General features: G+C 35.1%; 1 protein-coding gene across 3 annotated transcripts in view; it reads right to left on the bottom strand.

Annotated features, from left to right (window-relative positions):
- Positions 1-815: 815 nt before the first annotated feature.
- The window catches only part of PXDNL (peroxidasin like), a 502908-nt gene continuing 486397 nt past the window's right edge, over positions 816-17326 (bottom strand). Inside the window, exons 22-23 of one of the 3 annotated variants that reach the window (XM_025870586.2) lie at positions 3808-3921; positions 816-3076 (exon numbers count right to left, since the gene is read on the bottom strand). In XM_025870586.2, coding sequence (XP_025726371.2) covers positions 2945-3076; positions 3808-3921 — 246 coding nt within the window. In that variant the 3' untranslated portion in view covers positions 816-2944. Of the gene's footprint in view, positions 3077-3807; positions 3922-17326 lie in introns of those variants that run through there. The other 2 variants (XR_012378199.1, XR_012378200.1) reach the window with 2 other exon arrangements.

The raw sequence follows: 17326 nt of genomic DNA on the forward strand, positions 1-17326 counted from the left end.
ACTACTTATATTTAGTACACCGTCCCTCATTTTGTATATTCATGAGGAATAAAAAAGTTTATATTGTTTTTTACAAACCCTACCATGCCAATAAATGTTGAGGACACTCACCTAAATATGGCTTTTAATAAAACACATCTTTCTTAAACTGGAATATAGGATTTCTGTGTGAGATATCCATGACCTTGATTTAACTTACTAATAAACTATATTTTATTTGCAAATGAAAATGCATTATACATGACATTGGGCAATGGGGTATTTGTAGTAATTACAGTTCAGTAAATCTATTTTAACATCATTTCACAATTAAACAAAAAAATCCTTACCAAAATTCCCAACAGATTTTCCTACCTCTGCCCCATAACATACAGATCTAGAAAATAAACAGGCCAACATAAAAACTCTGTCTTAAACATTGTTATTTGCCTTCTGTGAGCATTAAAGACTATTTGTCAGGTAAATGCCCTATTTTTAATCTCCAGTCTCAAATAAAAGCTGTCTATATCCCTTCAACTACATGTCATGTAGCTCTGTGTGCAGTGTGGCCACTTAGGTATAGGAGGTACAAAGCAGACATTAAAGAGCCCCTGAAAGAAAGGAGCTATTTTTCTACCTTTTCACATAATCATACATCCTGGTTAAAAATCTTTGCTTTTCTTTAGCAGACAAAATCAGGCAAAAAGTGAGCCCAAGAATGCTTTCATCTTCTTTGTGTATACCTCCTCATGGATACTTCTTTTGCCCCAGATCAGAAAAGTGTCACATGTAAAAAACATTAAATTTTACCTAAAACAAATTTCTTGGCAGAATATAATATATCAAATATTGTTAACAAATACATTTGGATTTTCAATGTTTTAAGGTTCTTTGGAATAGACAAAATCATTGAGGAAGAAACATCATCATATTTGTGTTGCATAGAAACTGTATAGAGGAATACACACACACACACAGACACACACATAGAAAACTGAAAATAACATTCACCTTTGGATGGCAGAAATGGAATACAAAGGTTTATATATCCTTGGGAAATACTTGAAATTTTTATTATGCACAATAATACTTTCAAAATGAAACATTTTTAAAAATACAGTCAAATAAATGAAATACAAATAAAATGAATAAAGCAAAAGGTAATCTGTATGATGATATTATAACCATATTTGTAAAGGTTACTGAATTTTCAAATTGTCAGTTGATAGACAAGTTTTTAAATCCCCATGTTCCATTTTAAATGATAATTTTATTCTGTTATTTTGATATTTGCTTATGTTCAACAAGCCAAACATACTGACCAGGTGGCATCCAAATTAACATGTGGTTATGGACAAAAAGTCATATGAGACATCATACAGGTCTTGCTTAAACTTTAATAAAATGATAAAATGACAAATGAACATGATGAGAAACCTAAACTATTACATGTATTATTGTCATTTGCAATATGTTTACTGTAGTTTCAGAGGAACTAATTATATTTCCATAATGTTTAGCTTCATTTCACTTTGTTGCGTTTTGAAAGGCCACCAAATGTCAAGCTTTTGCAACTTGTTAAAATTTGTCTTTCAAAATGAAATATAATTAGAAATTATTTTGGACTTAAAAATGCATCAAACATCAAACTTTTAGGACATATAGTTTTGTCCTTAAACTTTTTAGTAAAAAATTATTTTGTATCGTAGGAGGAAATCACCAATACGTTTTTAAAATAATGACCTGTATTATCAAACTCTGAAAACACCTTTCCTCACTCATAATATTAAAACCATGAAAATATTTTCACTACAATGAATACTGTATTTTACATAATACTTCTAAATATTGGGAGATTTTGTGCCTGGTGTTAAATGTTTATTTTGTAATTGGAAAACAGTAGAGTTATCACCCTGAGAGTCCCTCTGGGCAGGACACTACATGAAGTCTCCCCTCAAAAGTCCTAGAACAAAGAATTTCTTAAACAAATCTACAACAACTGCAACCAACCCCAAATACTGTGGCTGCACCATAGTTTAAAAGAATTTATTAAGTGAAACTCACCTAATTTACTAAATATTCCATTCTGAATATAGCTAACCTATTGTCTATTGGATTGTATTTTAAATGCTATAACAGAGTGCCAAAATTAGAAGAAACCTCATAGCAACAACTTTTGTTAAAGTCAAAAACATTTCCAATTTTTCTGATAGTAAACTAGCTTGTTCCTGAATTGTTCAGACTTGATAAATTTCAATTTCGACATCTCACTGGTGATAATAATGACAAGTGATGGAAAGGCAGAGATTGAGCAAGGCTCCTTTGAAGGATCTTCCCTTCATAGTGTTTGTATTTTCTAGCCAAATGTAAAAATGGCAAGCTCCTCCAAATACTTTCACTCACTTTTCCCTAATGTTCTAGAAGTTAGAGCCTACTGATGGTTAAGGTAAGTGCCTTTCCAGAAACATCTGGCCATTATCTAGGTTCTAGATGTGAGAGACGGAGTGAGGAAAGCAATATGTATTACATGTGCCAAAGTTATCACAGATCTTTCCAGATGTTTTCTCTGAGTGCAAAACCCATTCTCTCAAAATTCCTGGAGATCATATAATCTCTCTGAATTTTGAAATGAGAGATTTTCCACAATACTCAGATTTTTTAAAAATATTGCATGAAATTCTTTTTATTTCCCTGTACAGCATGTAAAACTGGTAGCTTACAATAAGAAATATTTCTCACAATAAAGTAATCCCTATCTTCTTTATAGACATTAATTTTGCATTACTTCAAGGTATGTTAGAAAATGAAAAGATGCAAGATCATCAGTATGTTGAAGGGTTAAATGAACTAATTTGTTTTAGATCAGTGATTTCTGTGCCAGGAGTGTGACCACAGGTTAAATAAAAGTGCCTGACTGCCTTTTCCTGAGAAATTCCCCATTCAGGGTTCAAGAGCAGTAAATTGCTTAGCGGTTCTCTGAGGAATCAGCTGGCATTCCTGTGTCTCTGCAAACTGGACAGCAGGTTCCTTTCACCAATTCAAGACTGAGACATGGAGCCGGAGGACAAGTCTCCACCATACAGGTGACCTGGCCACTCTGAAAGGCAACATTCAAAGATTATTCCCATTTTTCTTACAGTGGAATTATCTTTTTAAAAGTTTCTTATAATATGTAATCTGATTGGCTGACTATCTCAACATAATAAAAATTATCCATGGTATGAGCTAATTTATACATGTAGTTCCTATTAATGCTTTATTTCTACATTTGCATCATGAAAAAGCAAGGCTGGAAGTACTGGCCTATAAAATGTTACCTCCCAAACCGGAGGGCTTGAGGTGTGGAGAGAGGCAGGAGTGATTGCTATCAGCTCTGTCCAAAAAACAAACTAAATAAAGACTGAGCTTTTCTCTTTTGGTGGGTATCATGATAACATTTTTTTAATATTTACCAAATGCTTTCAGGCAACTTTTGTAGTGAGCCTGACTGGAGAATAAGGAGATGAATTCAAGCCCCATTTCTGCCTCTATTTGTGTAATCTTGGGCAAAGCTCAGTAAACATCCTGAGTGTCAGCTCTCCCAGTTATTAGTGAAAATATGAAAAACCCACGTGGTATTTGGCAAGTGTTCATGAGATAGTGGCATATTTATATCTATAATCAGAAACCTCAAAATCTCACATCAATATCTTGACCTTAAAAATATGCCTAGAATCTATTCACAAAAAAAGAACATTTTTCTCTCTTGAATTTTTCAGGTTTGTCTCAACTGGCAAGCTAGCAGAAGTAAAACAGGAGGAAGATGGAAAAACTTCTAGCAACACATACCTTACACATACAGCTAATGCAGTCTTCTTTCATCCAGTGTTCATTGTCTTTTCTTCGAATCCCTTTATCATCTGTGCATCCCGCCTGCCTGAGGCGTGCCTCCAGCTTGTTTATCTAAAAAAGGAGATGAAGGAAAGGAATGTGGGAATTGAAATAGTACCAACAAAGCAGATAACTAACACAGTTTGATGAAATGCTCTATTCTGTAAGCAAACACCTAGAGGGCAAAAGAAACTTCAAAGCCAACATAATTTTTAACTTTTTTTTACCCAAAACTTAATGAATCCAAGTCATCCAGTGTCTAAGCTAATAAATAGTTCCCTATATGTGACAAAATATTGAATATGGATCTACTATCTGAAACAGGTAAGTTTTATTTTTTTTTATTTTTTTTAAGATTTTATTTTATTTATTTATTTGAGAGAGAGAATGAGATAGAGAGAGAGCATGAGAGGGGAAAGGGTCAGAGGGAGAAGCAGACTTCCCGCCGAGCAGGGAGCCCGATGTGGGACTCGATCCCGGGACTCCAGGATCATGACCTGAGCCGAAGGCAGTCGCCCAACCAACTGAGCCACCCAGGCGCCCTGAAACAGGTAAGTTTTAAAAGAATGGAATTAAAATCAAATGAGTAGAGTTACATATTTTTAAAAATCTTAAGAAATATTAACATTAATTCAACAAATCTATATTTTACTTAATCTTTGTACTTAGGTTTTTATAAACAGCATTCCCTAAACAAATGTTTATTAGACTTCAAAGATAAAGCAAACAATCCAAGGTCTCAAGGAGCTTAAGACTTAGTGGAATGACAGATCAATAAATCACAGTGTTAAGCCAATTAGATAATGACGGTATATCAGAAGCAAAAGAAGAGCAGAAGACAAGTTTCTCTTGGTTCTGCCTCAGGAAGTAAGGGAGGCCTCACATGGGAAAAAGCATTTGAACTGTAAGTGCACATAACAAAATCATTCAGAAAAACAATCAGGGAAAAAGGCATTTCAGACAAAAGGGGAAAAGTTTGGCCAAAGCATGGGCACCACAAACAGGTCAGTATCTCAGGAACATAAACTGCTGTGGAGGGTAAAAGGCACAGGGGCAGTGTTGGTGGGAATCAAGGCAGCAAAGAAAATTAGGGACTTAACAGTCCTATAAATTCATTTAGATATTACAGTCTCTAGACAACGGGGAAAAATTGCAGTGATCACATAATGGCGATATGAAGACAGACTAGTGAAAACAAAGAAACTTCAAGAAGATCCACATGGGCTCAGCTGAGAAAGGAAGAAGTGAGAGTCAGGAAGAGCCATTGAGCAGGTAGAGGTGTTTGGTTGGATTGAGGGTAGGGGAGAAAGAAGAACCAAGATGACTGCAAAGTTCCACGTTTCATAAGGTGCATGAATGATGGTGATGTTCAGTAAGATATATTCTAGAGAATGCATTACAAAAGAGTAATGATCCATAGAGAAATTAAAGATACTGAATTGAGAGGAATTTTAGAAAGGATGAAAAAATGCAGTTTTACAAAAGAAAAGGCTAAGTCCAAGAGCACTGAATGACTTATGAAAGTTGCAGCTGCAATGCTATGGGCTGAACCATATCCCCTGAAAATCATATGTTGAGGCTCCAACCCCCAATACCTCAGAATATGACTGTGTTTGGAGATAAAGCCCTTAAAGAAGTAATTAACTTAAATCCAGTGCGATTGTGTCTTTATGAGAAGTGATTAGAGTCCAGACACAGTGGGAAGTCTGTGTGAAGACACAAACCAAGGAGAGAGACCTCAGGAGAAACCAACCCTGTCAACACCTTGATCCAGGAATCCCAGCTTCCAGAACTATGAGAAATTAATTTCTGTTGTAAAACCACCTAGCCTGTGGTATTTGTTATAGCTATGCTAGCAAATGAATACATGCATCATTAGGGCTAGATCCCATATTTTCAAAAGAAATTTCTAATGTATATCTAAAAATCATTATGCTTTTATCCTCTAGTGAATGTTCCTTTCAGATTCTCTGAACTCTGTTATTTGGTTGGAAATAATAAAACAATTTCAAACACTTGACCATGATTACTTGTATGTGACAGAAATTACTGTGCCCAAGAAAAATTTGGAGACATACAATAGACCAGACTGGATGCCTTAAAGACCATAAAAGCAATGATTTATTTTTAAATGGTTACTGAGCACCTGCTATTTGTCACCTAGTCCTAGGGGAGACTACAGTGATAAATACTCCTGGGTTTCTATTCTTAAGGGGTCTGCAATGTGGTAGGGAAGAGTGAATTTCTGCAAAAAATAAATATGATACAAGTCCAGATGTTGTGTGCTAAAAGAGTATATACACAATGAGATGGGATTTCAAGGAAAAATGGTTATTTTTATTTTTTTATTATGTTATGTTAATCAACATACATTACATCATTAGTTTTTGATGTAGTGTTCCATGATTCATTGTTTGCGTGTAACACCCAGTGCTCCATTCAGTACGTGCCCTCTTTAACATGGATTATTTTTAGAAAAATGGAGCAGGAAATGGAGTAATCAGGGAAGAATTTACAATTTAAATGGTACTTGTGCTAGGCCTTGAATAAAGATAGCATTTGGTCATGGTAGTATTTGTAGTATATTTCAGCTGGAGGGAAAGTATGTGAAGGAAGTATATGAGGAGAGAGTGAACAATAAGTATGTAAGTTTGGCTAAAACAAGGGGCGCCTGGGTGGCTTAGTCAGGTAAGCGTCTGCCTTCAGCTTACATCATGATCCCAGGGTCCTGGGATTGAGCCTCACATTGGGCTCCCGGCTCAGCGGGGAGCCTGCTTCTCCCTCTCCAGCTCCCCCTGCTTGTGCTTTCTCTCTCTGTGACAAATAAAATCTTAAAAAAAAAAGAACATGAAACATGTGAAAAAGGTTATTTAGAAATTAGATAAAAAGATGGGTTAGATAAGATAGGAATAAATCTAACCAAAGAGGAAAAGGATCTGTACTCAGAAAACTATAGAATACTCATGAAAGAAATTGAGGAAGACACAAAGAAATAGAAAATGTTCCATGAAAGAAATTGAGGAAGACACAAAGAAATGGAAAAAGGTTCCATGCTCATGGATTGGAAGAACAAATATTGTGAAGATGTCAATGCTACCTAGAGCAATTTACACATTTAATGCAATCCTTATCAAAATACCATCAACTTTTTTCAAAGAAATGGAACAATAATCCTAAAATTTGCATGGAACCAGAAAAGACCATGAATAGCCAGAGGAATGTTGAAAAAGAAAGCAAAGCTGGTGGCATCACAATTCTGGACTTCAAGCTCTACTACAAAGCTGTAATCATCAAGACAGTATGGTACTGGCACAAAATCAGATACTAGATCAATGGAACAGAATAGAGAGCCCAGAAATGGACCCTCAACTCTATGGTTAACTAATCTTTGACAAAGAGGAAAGAATGTCCAATGGAAAAAAGACAGTCTCTTCAAAAAATGATGTTGGGAAAATTGGACAGCCATATACAGAATGAAACTGGAAAATTTCCTTACACCACACACAAAAATAGACTCAAAATGGATGAAAGACCTCAGTGTGATACAGGAGTCCATCAACATCCTAAAGGAGAACACAGGCAGCAACCTCTTCGACCTCAGCTGCAGCAACTTCTTCCTAGAAACATCCGCCAAAGGCAAGGGAAGCAAGGGCCAAAATGAATTATTGGGACTTCATCAAGATAAAAAGCTTTTGCACAGCAAAGGAAACAGTCAACAAAACCAAAAGACAACTGACAGAATGAAGATATTTGCAAATGGCATATCAGATAAAGGGCTAGTACCCAAAATCTATAAAAAAAACTTATCAAACTCAACACCCAAAGAACAAATAATCCAATCAAGAAATGGGCAGAAGACATGAACAGACATTTCTGCAAAGAAGACATCCAAATGTCCAACAGACATATGAAAAAGTGCTCCACATCACTTGACATCAGGGAAATCCAAATCAAAACCACAATGAGATTCTACCTCACACCAGTCAGAATGTCTAAAATTAACAAGTCAGGAAATGACAGATGTTGGCAAGGATGCAGAGAAAGGGGAACCCTCCTATGCTGTTGGTGGGAATGCAAGCTGGTGTAGCCACTCTGGAAAACAATATGGAGGTTCCTCAAAAAGTTGAAAATAGAGCTACCCTACAACCCGGCAATTGCACTACTGGGTATTTACCCCAAAGATAAAATTGTAGTGATCCGAAGGGGCACATATGCCCGAATGTTTATAGCAGCAATGTCCACAATAGCCAAACTACGGAAAGAGCCTAGATGTCCATCAACGGATGAAGGGATAAAGAAGATGTGGTATATATATACAATGGAATATTATGCAGCCATCAAAAATGAAATCTTGCCATTTGCAATGACGTGGATGGAAATAGAGGGTATTATGCTAAGCAAATAAGTCAGTCAGAGAAAGACAAGTATCATATGATCTCACTGATATGAGGAATTTGAGAAACAAGACAGAGGATCATAGGGGAAAGGAGGGAAAAATGAAACAAGATGAAACCAGAAAGGGAGACAAACCATAAAAGACTCTTAATCTCAGGAAACAAACTGAGGGTTGCTGGAGGAGAGGGGGTAGGAGGGATGGGGTGTCTGGGTGATGGACACTGGGGAAGGTATATACTATGGTGAGAGCTGTGAATTCTGTAAGACTGATGAATCACAGACCTGTACCCCTGAAACAAATAATACATTATATATTAATAAAAAACTTAAAAAAATTAAATTAAATTAAATTAAAGCCTTAAAAAAAAAAAAAAGATGGGTTAGGACTACATTTTCCAGAGCCAAGAATACCCATGAACTTGGAATTCATTAAGGATACAATGTCTTGGTGTAAAAATAAATAAATAATAAATAAACAAACAAACAAACAAATAAATAAATAAATAAATGAATGAATGAAAATTGTGTAAAATGTTTTTTCTACATTTGTGTTGAAGTAAGACAGTAAGATGGGCCTTTGGGGTAATTTAGTATTACAATGCCTACTTGGGATGTGAACCATTGTTCCTTAATTTATTCATTACCCAATAGGATTCTTAAATATCCAATATATGCCAGGTAAACACTGCTGAACTAAAAGACTAAATCTCTGGCTTTTTCTAAGTAGTGATAATGGAGATCATGGTAGGATAAATTAAAAATTATGGTGGAGGCAGGAATGAGAGGGTTTTACAATGACTAGATGTGAACTGAGTTAGTCATTGCCTGAGCAGGGTCATGGGTGTGAAAGATGAAAATCATAAAATTCTGTAGAGATATTAGTGATTATGGCCTAGAAGACTAAAACAAACAAACAAACAAAAAAAAACACTTTTATTTCTAAAAATACTGAGATAATGTAAAACATTAGTGAAGTTGAATAAGTTCCAAAAATAAAAAAGAGTAGAGGCAATTCTAAGATATAGAAAAGATATTTAGGTGGTAACGTCTGTCCTCAAGGAGAAAAGTATAGAAAAGCAAACTAGACAAATGACAGCAGCACATCTATTGTAAACTTCTGGCACTTAGAGCAATAATATATTTTCAAATGACAAAGAAACTTTTTAAGGGAAATAGTCTGAGAACTGTCTATGTACCATAAATGTAAGAGATAAAATGCATGATGAAATTTTGTCACGGAGTTAATCACAAAGTCTTGAGAATAAGAGGCACTTTGGTGGGGAGTCAGAGAACATGCTGGACAATAAGTTTCCTTTCCCTGTTTTCCCATGTAACTATTGCTAGTATACAGAAGTACAATTGATTTTTGTATGTTTATCTTGTGTATCTTCTATCCTGTGACATTGTTGAACTTACTTATTAATTCTAAGAGTTATTTAGTAGAGTCCTTGCAATTTTCTAAGAGATAACTGTATCATCTGAATATAGTTTTCTTTTTTCCTTTCCAATCTGAAGACATTTTCCTTTTCTTGCCCTATTGCATTAGGAAGAATTTTCAGCACTCTGTTTAATAAGAATGGTGAGAATGGACATCCTTACTTTATTGGCAATAGTAGGAGGAAAGAATTCAACCATTCACCATTTAGCCTATTAATACAGCAGGTTACATTAATTAATTGATTTTGAAGCATTAAACCAGCCTTGAATTCCTCAAGTAAACCCCATTTAATTATGTTATATAACTCTTTTTATGTATTGCTATATTCTCTTTGCTAATATTTTGTTAAAAGTTGTTGCATCCATATTCATGAGGGATGTTGGTATGTGGTTTTCTTCTTTTGCACTGTTTTTGTTTAGTTTTGGTATTAGGTTAATACTATCTTCAAAAATGAATTGAGAGACTACGGACTCAGAGAAACAAACTGCGGGTTCTAGAGGGGAGGGGTGGGGGATGGTTAGCCTGGTGATGGGTATTAAAGAGGGCACGTATTGAATGGAGCACTGGGTGTTATATGCAAACAATGAATCATGAAACACTACATCAAAAACTAATGATGTAATGTATGGTGATGAACATAACATAATAATAAAAAAAAACTAATGATGTAATGTATGGTGATGAACATAACATAATAAAAAAAAGAGTGGGGGTCTAGAGTTTTGAGGGCCTGCTCCTTATTGGTGAATTTAAAACATAAGAGCAGAAATTTAAAATATAAAGAAAAGACAAGTTGCCCACGTGGTCTATTATAGAAATCCAACCAAGATGTTTATTTTTTTTTTAAGATTTTTATTTATTTATTTGACAGAGATAGAGAGAGCACAAGTAGGCAGAGAGGCAGGCAGAGGGAGAGGGAGAAGCAGGCTCTCTGCCGAGCAGGGAGCCCGATGCGGGACTCGATCCCAGTACCCTGGGATCATGACCTGAGCTGAAGGCAGCTGCCCAACCAACTGAGCCACCCAGGCGCCCCAGATGTTTATTTTTTTTAATCAGAGAATTTATGGTCCTTCTTTTTCCAAAAATATAGGTAATGAATAGCCCTATTTCTTACATAACTAAAGACATATTTCTGTATGCTATTTTTTTCCTATTTCTCTCATTCATGCCCTTCAAAACAAAACAAAACAAATATGAAATCAAAGAAAACTCTGTGGGGAGAGGTGGCTTAGCTGTTTATCTGGTGGTGTAGTTGGCAATGTATTTATTCAAGGTAGCCTATGCCTCTTTGAAACTGATGCCTCAACAAAGCTTAAGTCAGGCACGTGCATTACAACAAACAAACAAAACACAGAAAACAAACAACTGTCAGGGCTTATATTCCAGCCCCTCTACCTCCCATGGAAACAGTAAATTCTCTCTCTAGTGAAAAGATTTTCAGAAAATCTACTCTTGAGAGCAGTCTTTACTATGCATTATCTATGTGACACCGTGCAAGTGATTTCCCTACCTCTGTTAATAAAATGAAACAAAAAAAAGTGAATTGAAAGTATTCTCTCCTCTCCTATTATGGGAAAATTTCTGTGAAATTTTCTTTAAATATTTGGTAGACTTCTGCACATTTGAAGCCATACGCACATGGGAGTTTGGGAGGAGATTTTTTTAAATTAATAATTCAATTTCCTTGGCAGCTTTAAAGCTATTCAAGTTATCTATTTTTATATTGGGTGAATCATGGTAGTTTGTGTTTTTCAAGGAGTTGATCTAAGTTGTCAAATTTAGGTGTGAAGATTTTTCCTTCTTTCTTTTTGCCATGAGTTTATTTAGTTGTTACTTTTCCATGTTCTTGAGGTAGAAACTTAGATTATTGATTTGAAAGACATTCCCTCTTTTCTATTGTATTAGGGGCTATAAATCTCCCTCTCTGTGCTGCTTTATGCTAATTTATGCTTCATTTTCATTCAGTTCAATGTATTTTTTTATTCCCCTTGAGACTTCCTCTTTGACTCATCAACTCTTCAAAAGTACGTTGTTTCCTTTCCAAATATTTGGTCATTGTCATGTCTTTCTCTTATTTCTAGTTTTGTTGTGTTGGGTTCAGAAAGCATGCTCTGCATAACTTGAATTTTTTTAAATTTATTAAGGTTTCTGTTATGACCCAGAATAAAGTCTATCTTGGTACTAGAAGTAGGCACTTGAATCGAGGGAGTGTTCTGTTATTGTTAGATTGAGTGTGCTATAAAAATGTCAGTTAGATCCTATTGTTTGTAGTCATTTTTGCATTCTTCTAAATCTTGCTGACTTTTTTTTTAGATATTTTCTGTACTGTTGAGATGGGGATGTTGAAGTTTTGACTAAATAGTTTTGACTATTTCGCTTTTCAGTTTTATTAGTTTTTGCTTCATATATTTCAAATATTTTGCAGTTCTCTTGGTTAGTGCATGTATATATAAGATTTGTCTTCTTTGTGGTTGGTTCTTTTATCATTGTATAATTGTCTTGGTAATCCTTCCCCTGAAATCTACTTTATCCAAAATTAACTTAGCCACTCTTGCTTTATTTTAATTAATTTTTGCATAATATATATTTTTCCACCATTTCAATTTCAACCTTCCTATATTGTTATATTTGAAGTCAGTTTCTTGTAGACAGCATAAAATATACGTTATGCTTTTTTAAACATTTTGTTTAATATCTGTCTTTTAATTGGTATATTTAGAACATTTACATTTAATATGATTAGATATGTTAGAGCTTAAATATACAATTTATTCTTTGTTTACCATTTGTTCTTTCTGTTTTTCACTTTTCTGTGTTCTATTTCTTGATTTCCTGATGGCTGCTTTAAAATCCCTGTCACATAATTGTAATATCTCTGTCACTTTAGTGTTGGAATCCACTGTCTTTTTTTTTTTTTTACTCCATTTCAGATTTTCCTGGTTCTTGGCATAATGAATAATTTTCTATTTAAATAAGGACATGTTGAGTGTTATGGTGTGAGAATTTGGATGTTATTAAGCCTTCTGTTGTAGGTGTTTTCCTCTGAAACTGCTCTAACAGAAGGAGGGCACCACACTGTTGCTGCCATGTGGAAGTAGGAGTCTGTGTCCCCCACTTGGCCTCTGTTGATGCCCAAGGAAGTTCTCTTCATTAATCCTATATGGAGTTGAAAGTCCTGGCTCCCTGTTGGGCCTCCACTTATATTTCCTTAGCTGGGAGACGTAAGTACATTCTTTACTGCTCTGCACATGGCCTCCACTGACCATGGGGTGGTGAGGGGAAAGGGTGATCTCATTACCAGTGGGAAGTAGTGGAAGTCCTAACTCTCCACTGGGCTTCTTCTGACACCACCCCAGTGGGAAAGGAGAGTGGTGCTTCATTATTGTTGGGTCAGAGTGGAAGTCAAAACTCCCCACAGGGTCTCTACTGCTTTTGACTGTAATCACTTAAAAGAGATGAAAATCCTGGTTTCCTGCTTGGCCTTTTATGACAATAGCCTCATGGGGGGAGTTATGATGCCTAATTAAAGGCTGGAGTGGGTGGAAGTCTGGGCTCCTCATTCAGGGCTTGCTAGCATTGGTGGCAGTGGGGCCAAAGTTTTGTCTATGTTGTTTGGCTGGGGAAGGATGGTTATTGTCTAAAAGTTTTCTCTATCACTAGGCTGTCTGTTTCCTAGTCTTTTGCCTAGAGAGAGTAAGGTTTCATTCAGCCTTTTTTCCCTCTCTACCTGATGTCATTTCAGAGTTGCCAAGTGAGCTACTCAGCTCCAAACTGGGTTGCATGAGGAAAAAACAAAAATACCTAAAACCACGAAACAAAAACACGTTGTTCCTTGGGACCCAAGGTCACTTCTTTCTTCTCTTCACCATTCTGAGTCTTCTTATGTTTGTTTATATGTGATGTTTAAGGTTTTTAGTTGTACATTGCAAGGAATAGGCAAAAGCACATCTACTCTATTTTCCCAGAAGTAATTTATCATATACAGTTATGTAAAATTTTGACTTAAATGACTCCAAAATTATTGTTCTATATAATTTATTAACTTGCTCTGCAAAGTTAATAACTTAACCAAAAGCTTAGCCACACCATATCACTGTTTAGTCATAGCAGACAATATTGATAACAATATTGTCATTCTTGAGCTGCCTACTAGTAGGATCCTTACTTTCATAGTTCCTTTCATGTGTTGAGTGGTGACTCCCAAAATTTTGTAACTCAATGCCTTAATCCCCAGTACCCCACAATGTGATATTATTTGGAAATAGGGGCATCGCAGATGTGATTAGTTAAGATGAAGTTATGCCAGAGTAGGTTGGGCTCCTATTCTTCTATGAATGGTAGCCTCATAAAAAGGGTAAAATTTAGACACAATATCTAATACCTAAAGGAAACTTAGAGATCCAATCATAAAAGTAAATGACCTAAGAACTTAAAATTTTTGCAAAATTCATCCAGAGAGAAAGTATGTCCCTTAAAAAGTAGTATTCCATTTTATAGAAATATACTAAAAGTTATTTTGAGTCTAAAATTTACTAATTACAGTGTATTGAAATTCCCAAGTATTTACTGGAATATTTGACTGAATTTAGAACCAGGTCTATTAAGTAGCAATTATTCCTAAAGCCCACTCAATTTTGTGTCCAAAGTTTCCCACTCTGGAAGTGGCTTGTGATAGATTGCATTGTTCTGTTCACAAAAGTCAATGGTCCTCTATAGTGGGCCTTTCTCCATGGACCCCTCTGTGGTCACTCTCTCTGGGAGTAGTATAGCTCTCTCCCAGTGACATCAGGTTTGACTCTATAACTCACCCTGGCCAATGACACATGAGCAGAGCTAATGTGAGTCATATTAAAGAAAAGTTTTAAACACCAGTCCCAACATTGTTTTTTTTTTTTTCTTCTACCACAAGAAAAGTATTTTCCAGACAGAGGTGCTCCTTTAGTTTGGGTCTGGAAATTTAAAATCTATGAAGCAGAGACATAGTTGAGTCCCAAAGAGCAGGAAACATTCATCAAGATCTATGACATCCTGGACCATAATGCAACCTTAAACAAATAGAAAAGAATAGATATACAAAGTGCACTTTTAGATTACTGTGGAATTAAACTAAAAGTCAATAACAGAAACATCTGGGAATTGGGAAACACAATTCAAATTATCCATGTATCAAAGAAAGAGAAATAGAAAAGAAATGCATACTTTTAAATAAATGAAAATGAAGATATAATATCAAAATTTGGCAAGTGCAATAGAAGAATGTTTAAAGAAAAATTCATGGAATTAAATCCATATATTGTAAATGAAGAAAGATAGGAAATCAGTATTGGAAATTTGTGTGTTTCTCTCTTTTTTATCCTGGTTAGTGTCACTAGGGATTTATGAAACTTATTGGTTTTTTTTAAAAATCAGCTTTTGTTTTCATTGAGGTTTCTTATTGCTTTTCTATATTCAATTTTATTGATTTCTGTTCTAAACATTTGATGTCCTTTCTTTGTCATATTTTAGGTTTAATTTTGTTGCTATAATTGTCCTAGTTTCAAATGAACTAATTCTAGTTTCTAGAAAAACTCTAATTTCTAGAGAAATAAGAGAAAATTAAGCCCAAAACATAGGGAAAAAAGGACATGAAATTTATAACAGAAAACTATAAAACTGAATACTGGGAAACAATAGAAAATGAAAACAAACAAAAGCTAATTATTCAAAAATATCAATAATATTCATAAATCTCTAGTGAAACTAACCAAGAAAATATAGAAAACACACAAACTGCCAACATCATAAATAAAATCAGCACTACTAATCCTATGAACATTAGAAGGACAAAAAATACTATAAACAACTCTAGGCCCAGAGATTTCATGACTTTGATGGAAGGAATCAATTCCTTTAAAGACACAAATTATCAAAACTCACATAAGAAACAGACATCCTGAACAGCCTATATCTATTAAAAAATTAAATCAGTAATTTAAAAACCTTCCAAAAAAGAAAGCACAAGGCACAGATGGATTCACTGGTGATTTACACTTAGAGAAAAAGTAAAAGCAAGACTCCACAACCTCTTCCAGAAAATAGAAGCAAATAGAACACTTAAAGCCAAAACCAGGTTAAGAAATTATGAGGGAAAAAAAGAAATTATGAAAAATACTTCTGAACAATACTTCTCATACATGTAGATGTAGATAGTAGCAGATTTAATCTAACAATGTATAACAACAATTACATACCATAACCCAGTGTGATTTATTCCTGGTATACAAGGCTTGTTTAACAGCCAAAATCAATTAGTGGAATCTATGATATCAACAGGCTAAAAAACAAATCATATGTTCATGATATCGATAAAAAAAAGATCTGACAAAATCCAACACTCACCCATGATAACAATTCTCAGTAACTAGTAATAGAGAATTTCCACAAGTTGATAAAAAAAATCTACAAAAATCATCTATAGCTAACATATTTAATGATGAGAGGCACAGCGCTTTCCCTATAAGATTGGGAACTTTCCTTTCTCAGTCTTCTTCGAACTTTTCGTCCTAGCTAATGCTAGAAGACAATAAAAAATAAATAAATGGTACATAGATGGACAGTAAGGTACGAAATTCCTTTATTCACAGATGATAAAATTGTCTATGTTGAAAACCCCAAAGAATCTATAAAACTGTCATTTAAATGTTTCAGTATATTTACAAAGTTGTACAATCATCATCACAATCGAATTTTGGAACACTGCATCACCCCAAAATAAACCCTGTATGCATTAGCAGTCAACCTGTGTCAACCTGTGTTAGTTTCTGTGTTCTACAAAACATTAGACATAATTCACCCAAGTTCTTTGCCACTTATAACAAGAATCATCTTTCCTTCAATGTTTAATAACATGTTCCTTATTTCCATCTGAGATCTCATCAGAAGTACTTTTAACATCATATTTCTGCCAAAAATCTCTCCAACACAATCTAGGCTTTCTCTAATGGGCACCTCAAAACTCTAAACAGCCTCTATTCATTACCCAGTTCTGAAACCTTTTTCACACTTTTAGGTATTTGTTACAGCAACATCCCACTTCTTGGTACCAAAATCTGTACTGGTTTTCTAGGGCTGCAATAATAAAGTACTACAGATCAGGCAGCTTAACAACAAAACTTTATTTTCTTATAGTTGTAGAAGCTGAAAATCAAGATTAAGGTGCTGGCAGGGTTGGATTCTTCTGAGGACTTTCCCCTTGGCTTGTAGATGGCCAACTTCTCACTGTGTCCTCACATGGTCTTCTGTGTGTGAACATCCCTGGCATCTCCCCAGCTGTGTGAGTAATAAATCTTCCTTTGTCCATACCAAACAATTACTCCCATGGGTTTTGACATAAGAACCTCACTTTGGGCAGGAGCTTCTCCACATCAAAATGGAGTTGCTGTAATACATTCAGTCACTAAGTCCTGACCATTCTACTTCACAATTATGTCTCCAAAGCTTGTCCTTTTTCTTCCTGTCTAAGATCATCAGCACAGCCTAAGCCAACATCTGCTCACTTCTGGAACACGACAGATCACTGCAGTCACTTTTGTATTCCTTTATCAGTTCTCCCACAGAAACCGGATCAATTATCTAAATTCAAATGCAAAGCATCTTTCCTGTTCC

Source organism: Callorhinus ursinus, unplaced genomic scaffold, assembly GCF_003265705.2.
Source record: "Callorhinus ursinus isolate GAN/ISIS: 27379988/994484 unplaced genomic scaffold, GSC_fseal_2.0 scaffold5, whole genome shotgun sequence".
In the NCBI taxonomy this organism is placed as follows: domain Eukaryota; kingdom Metazoa; phylum Chordata; class Mammalia; order Carnivora; family Otariidae; genus Callorhinus; species Callorhinus ursinus.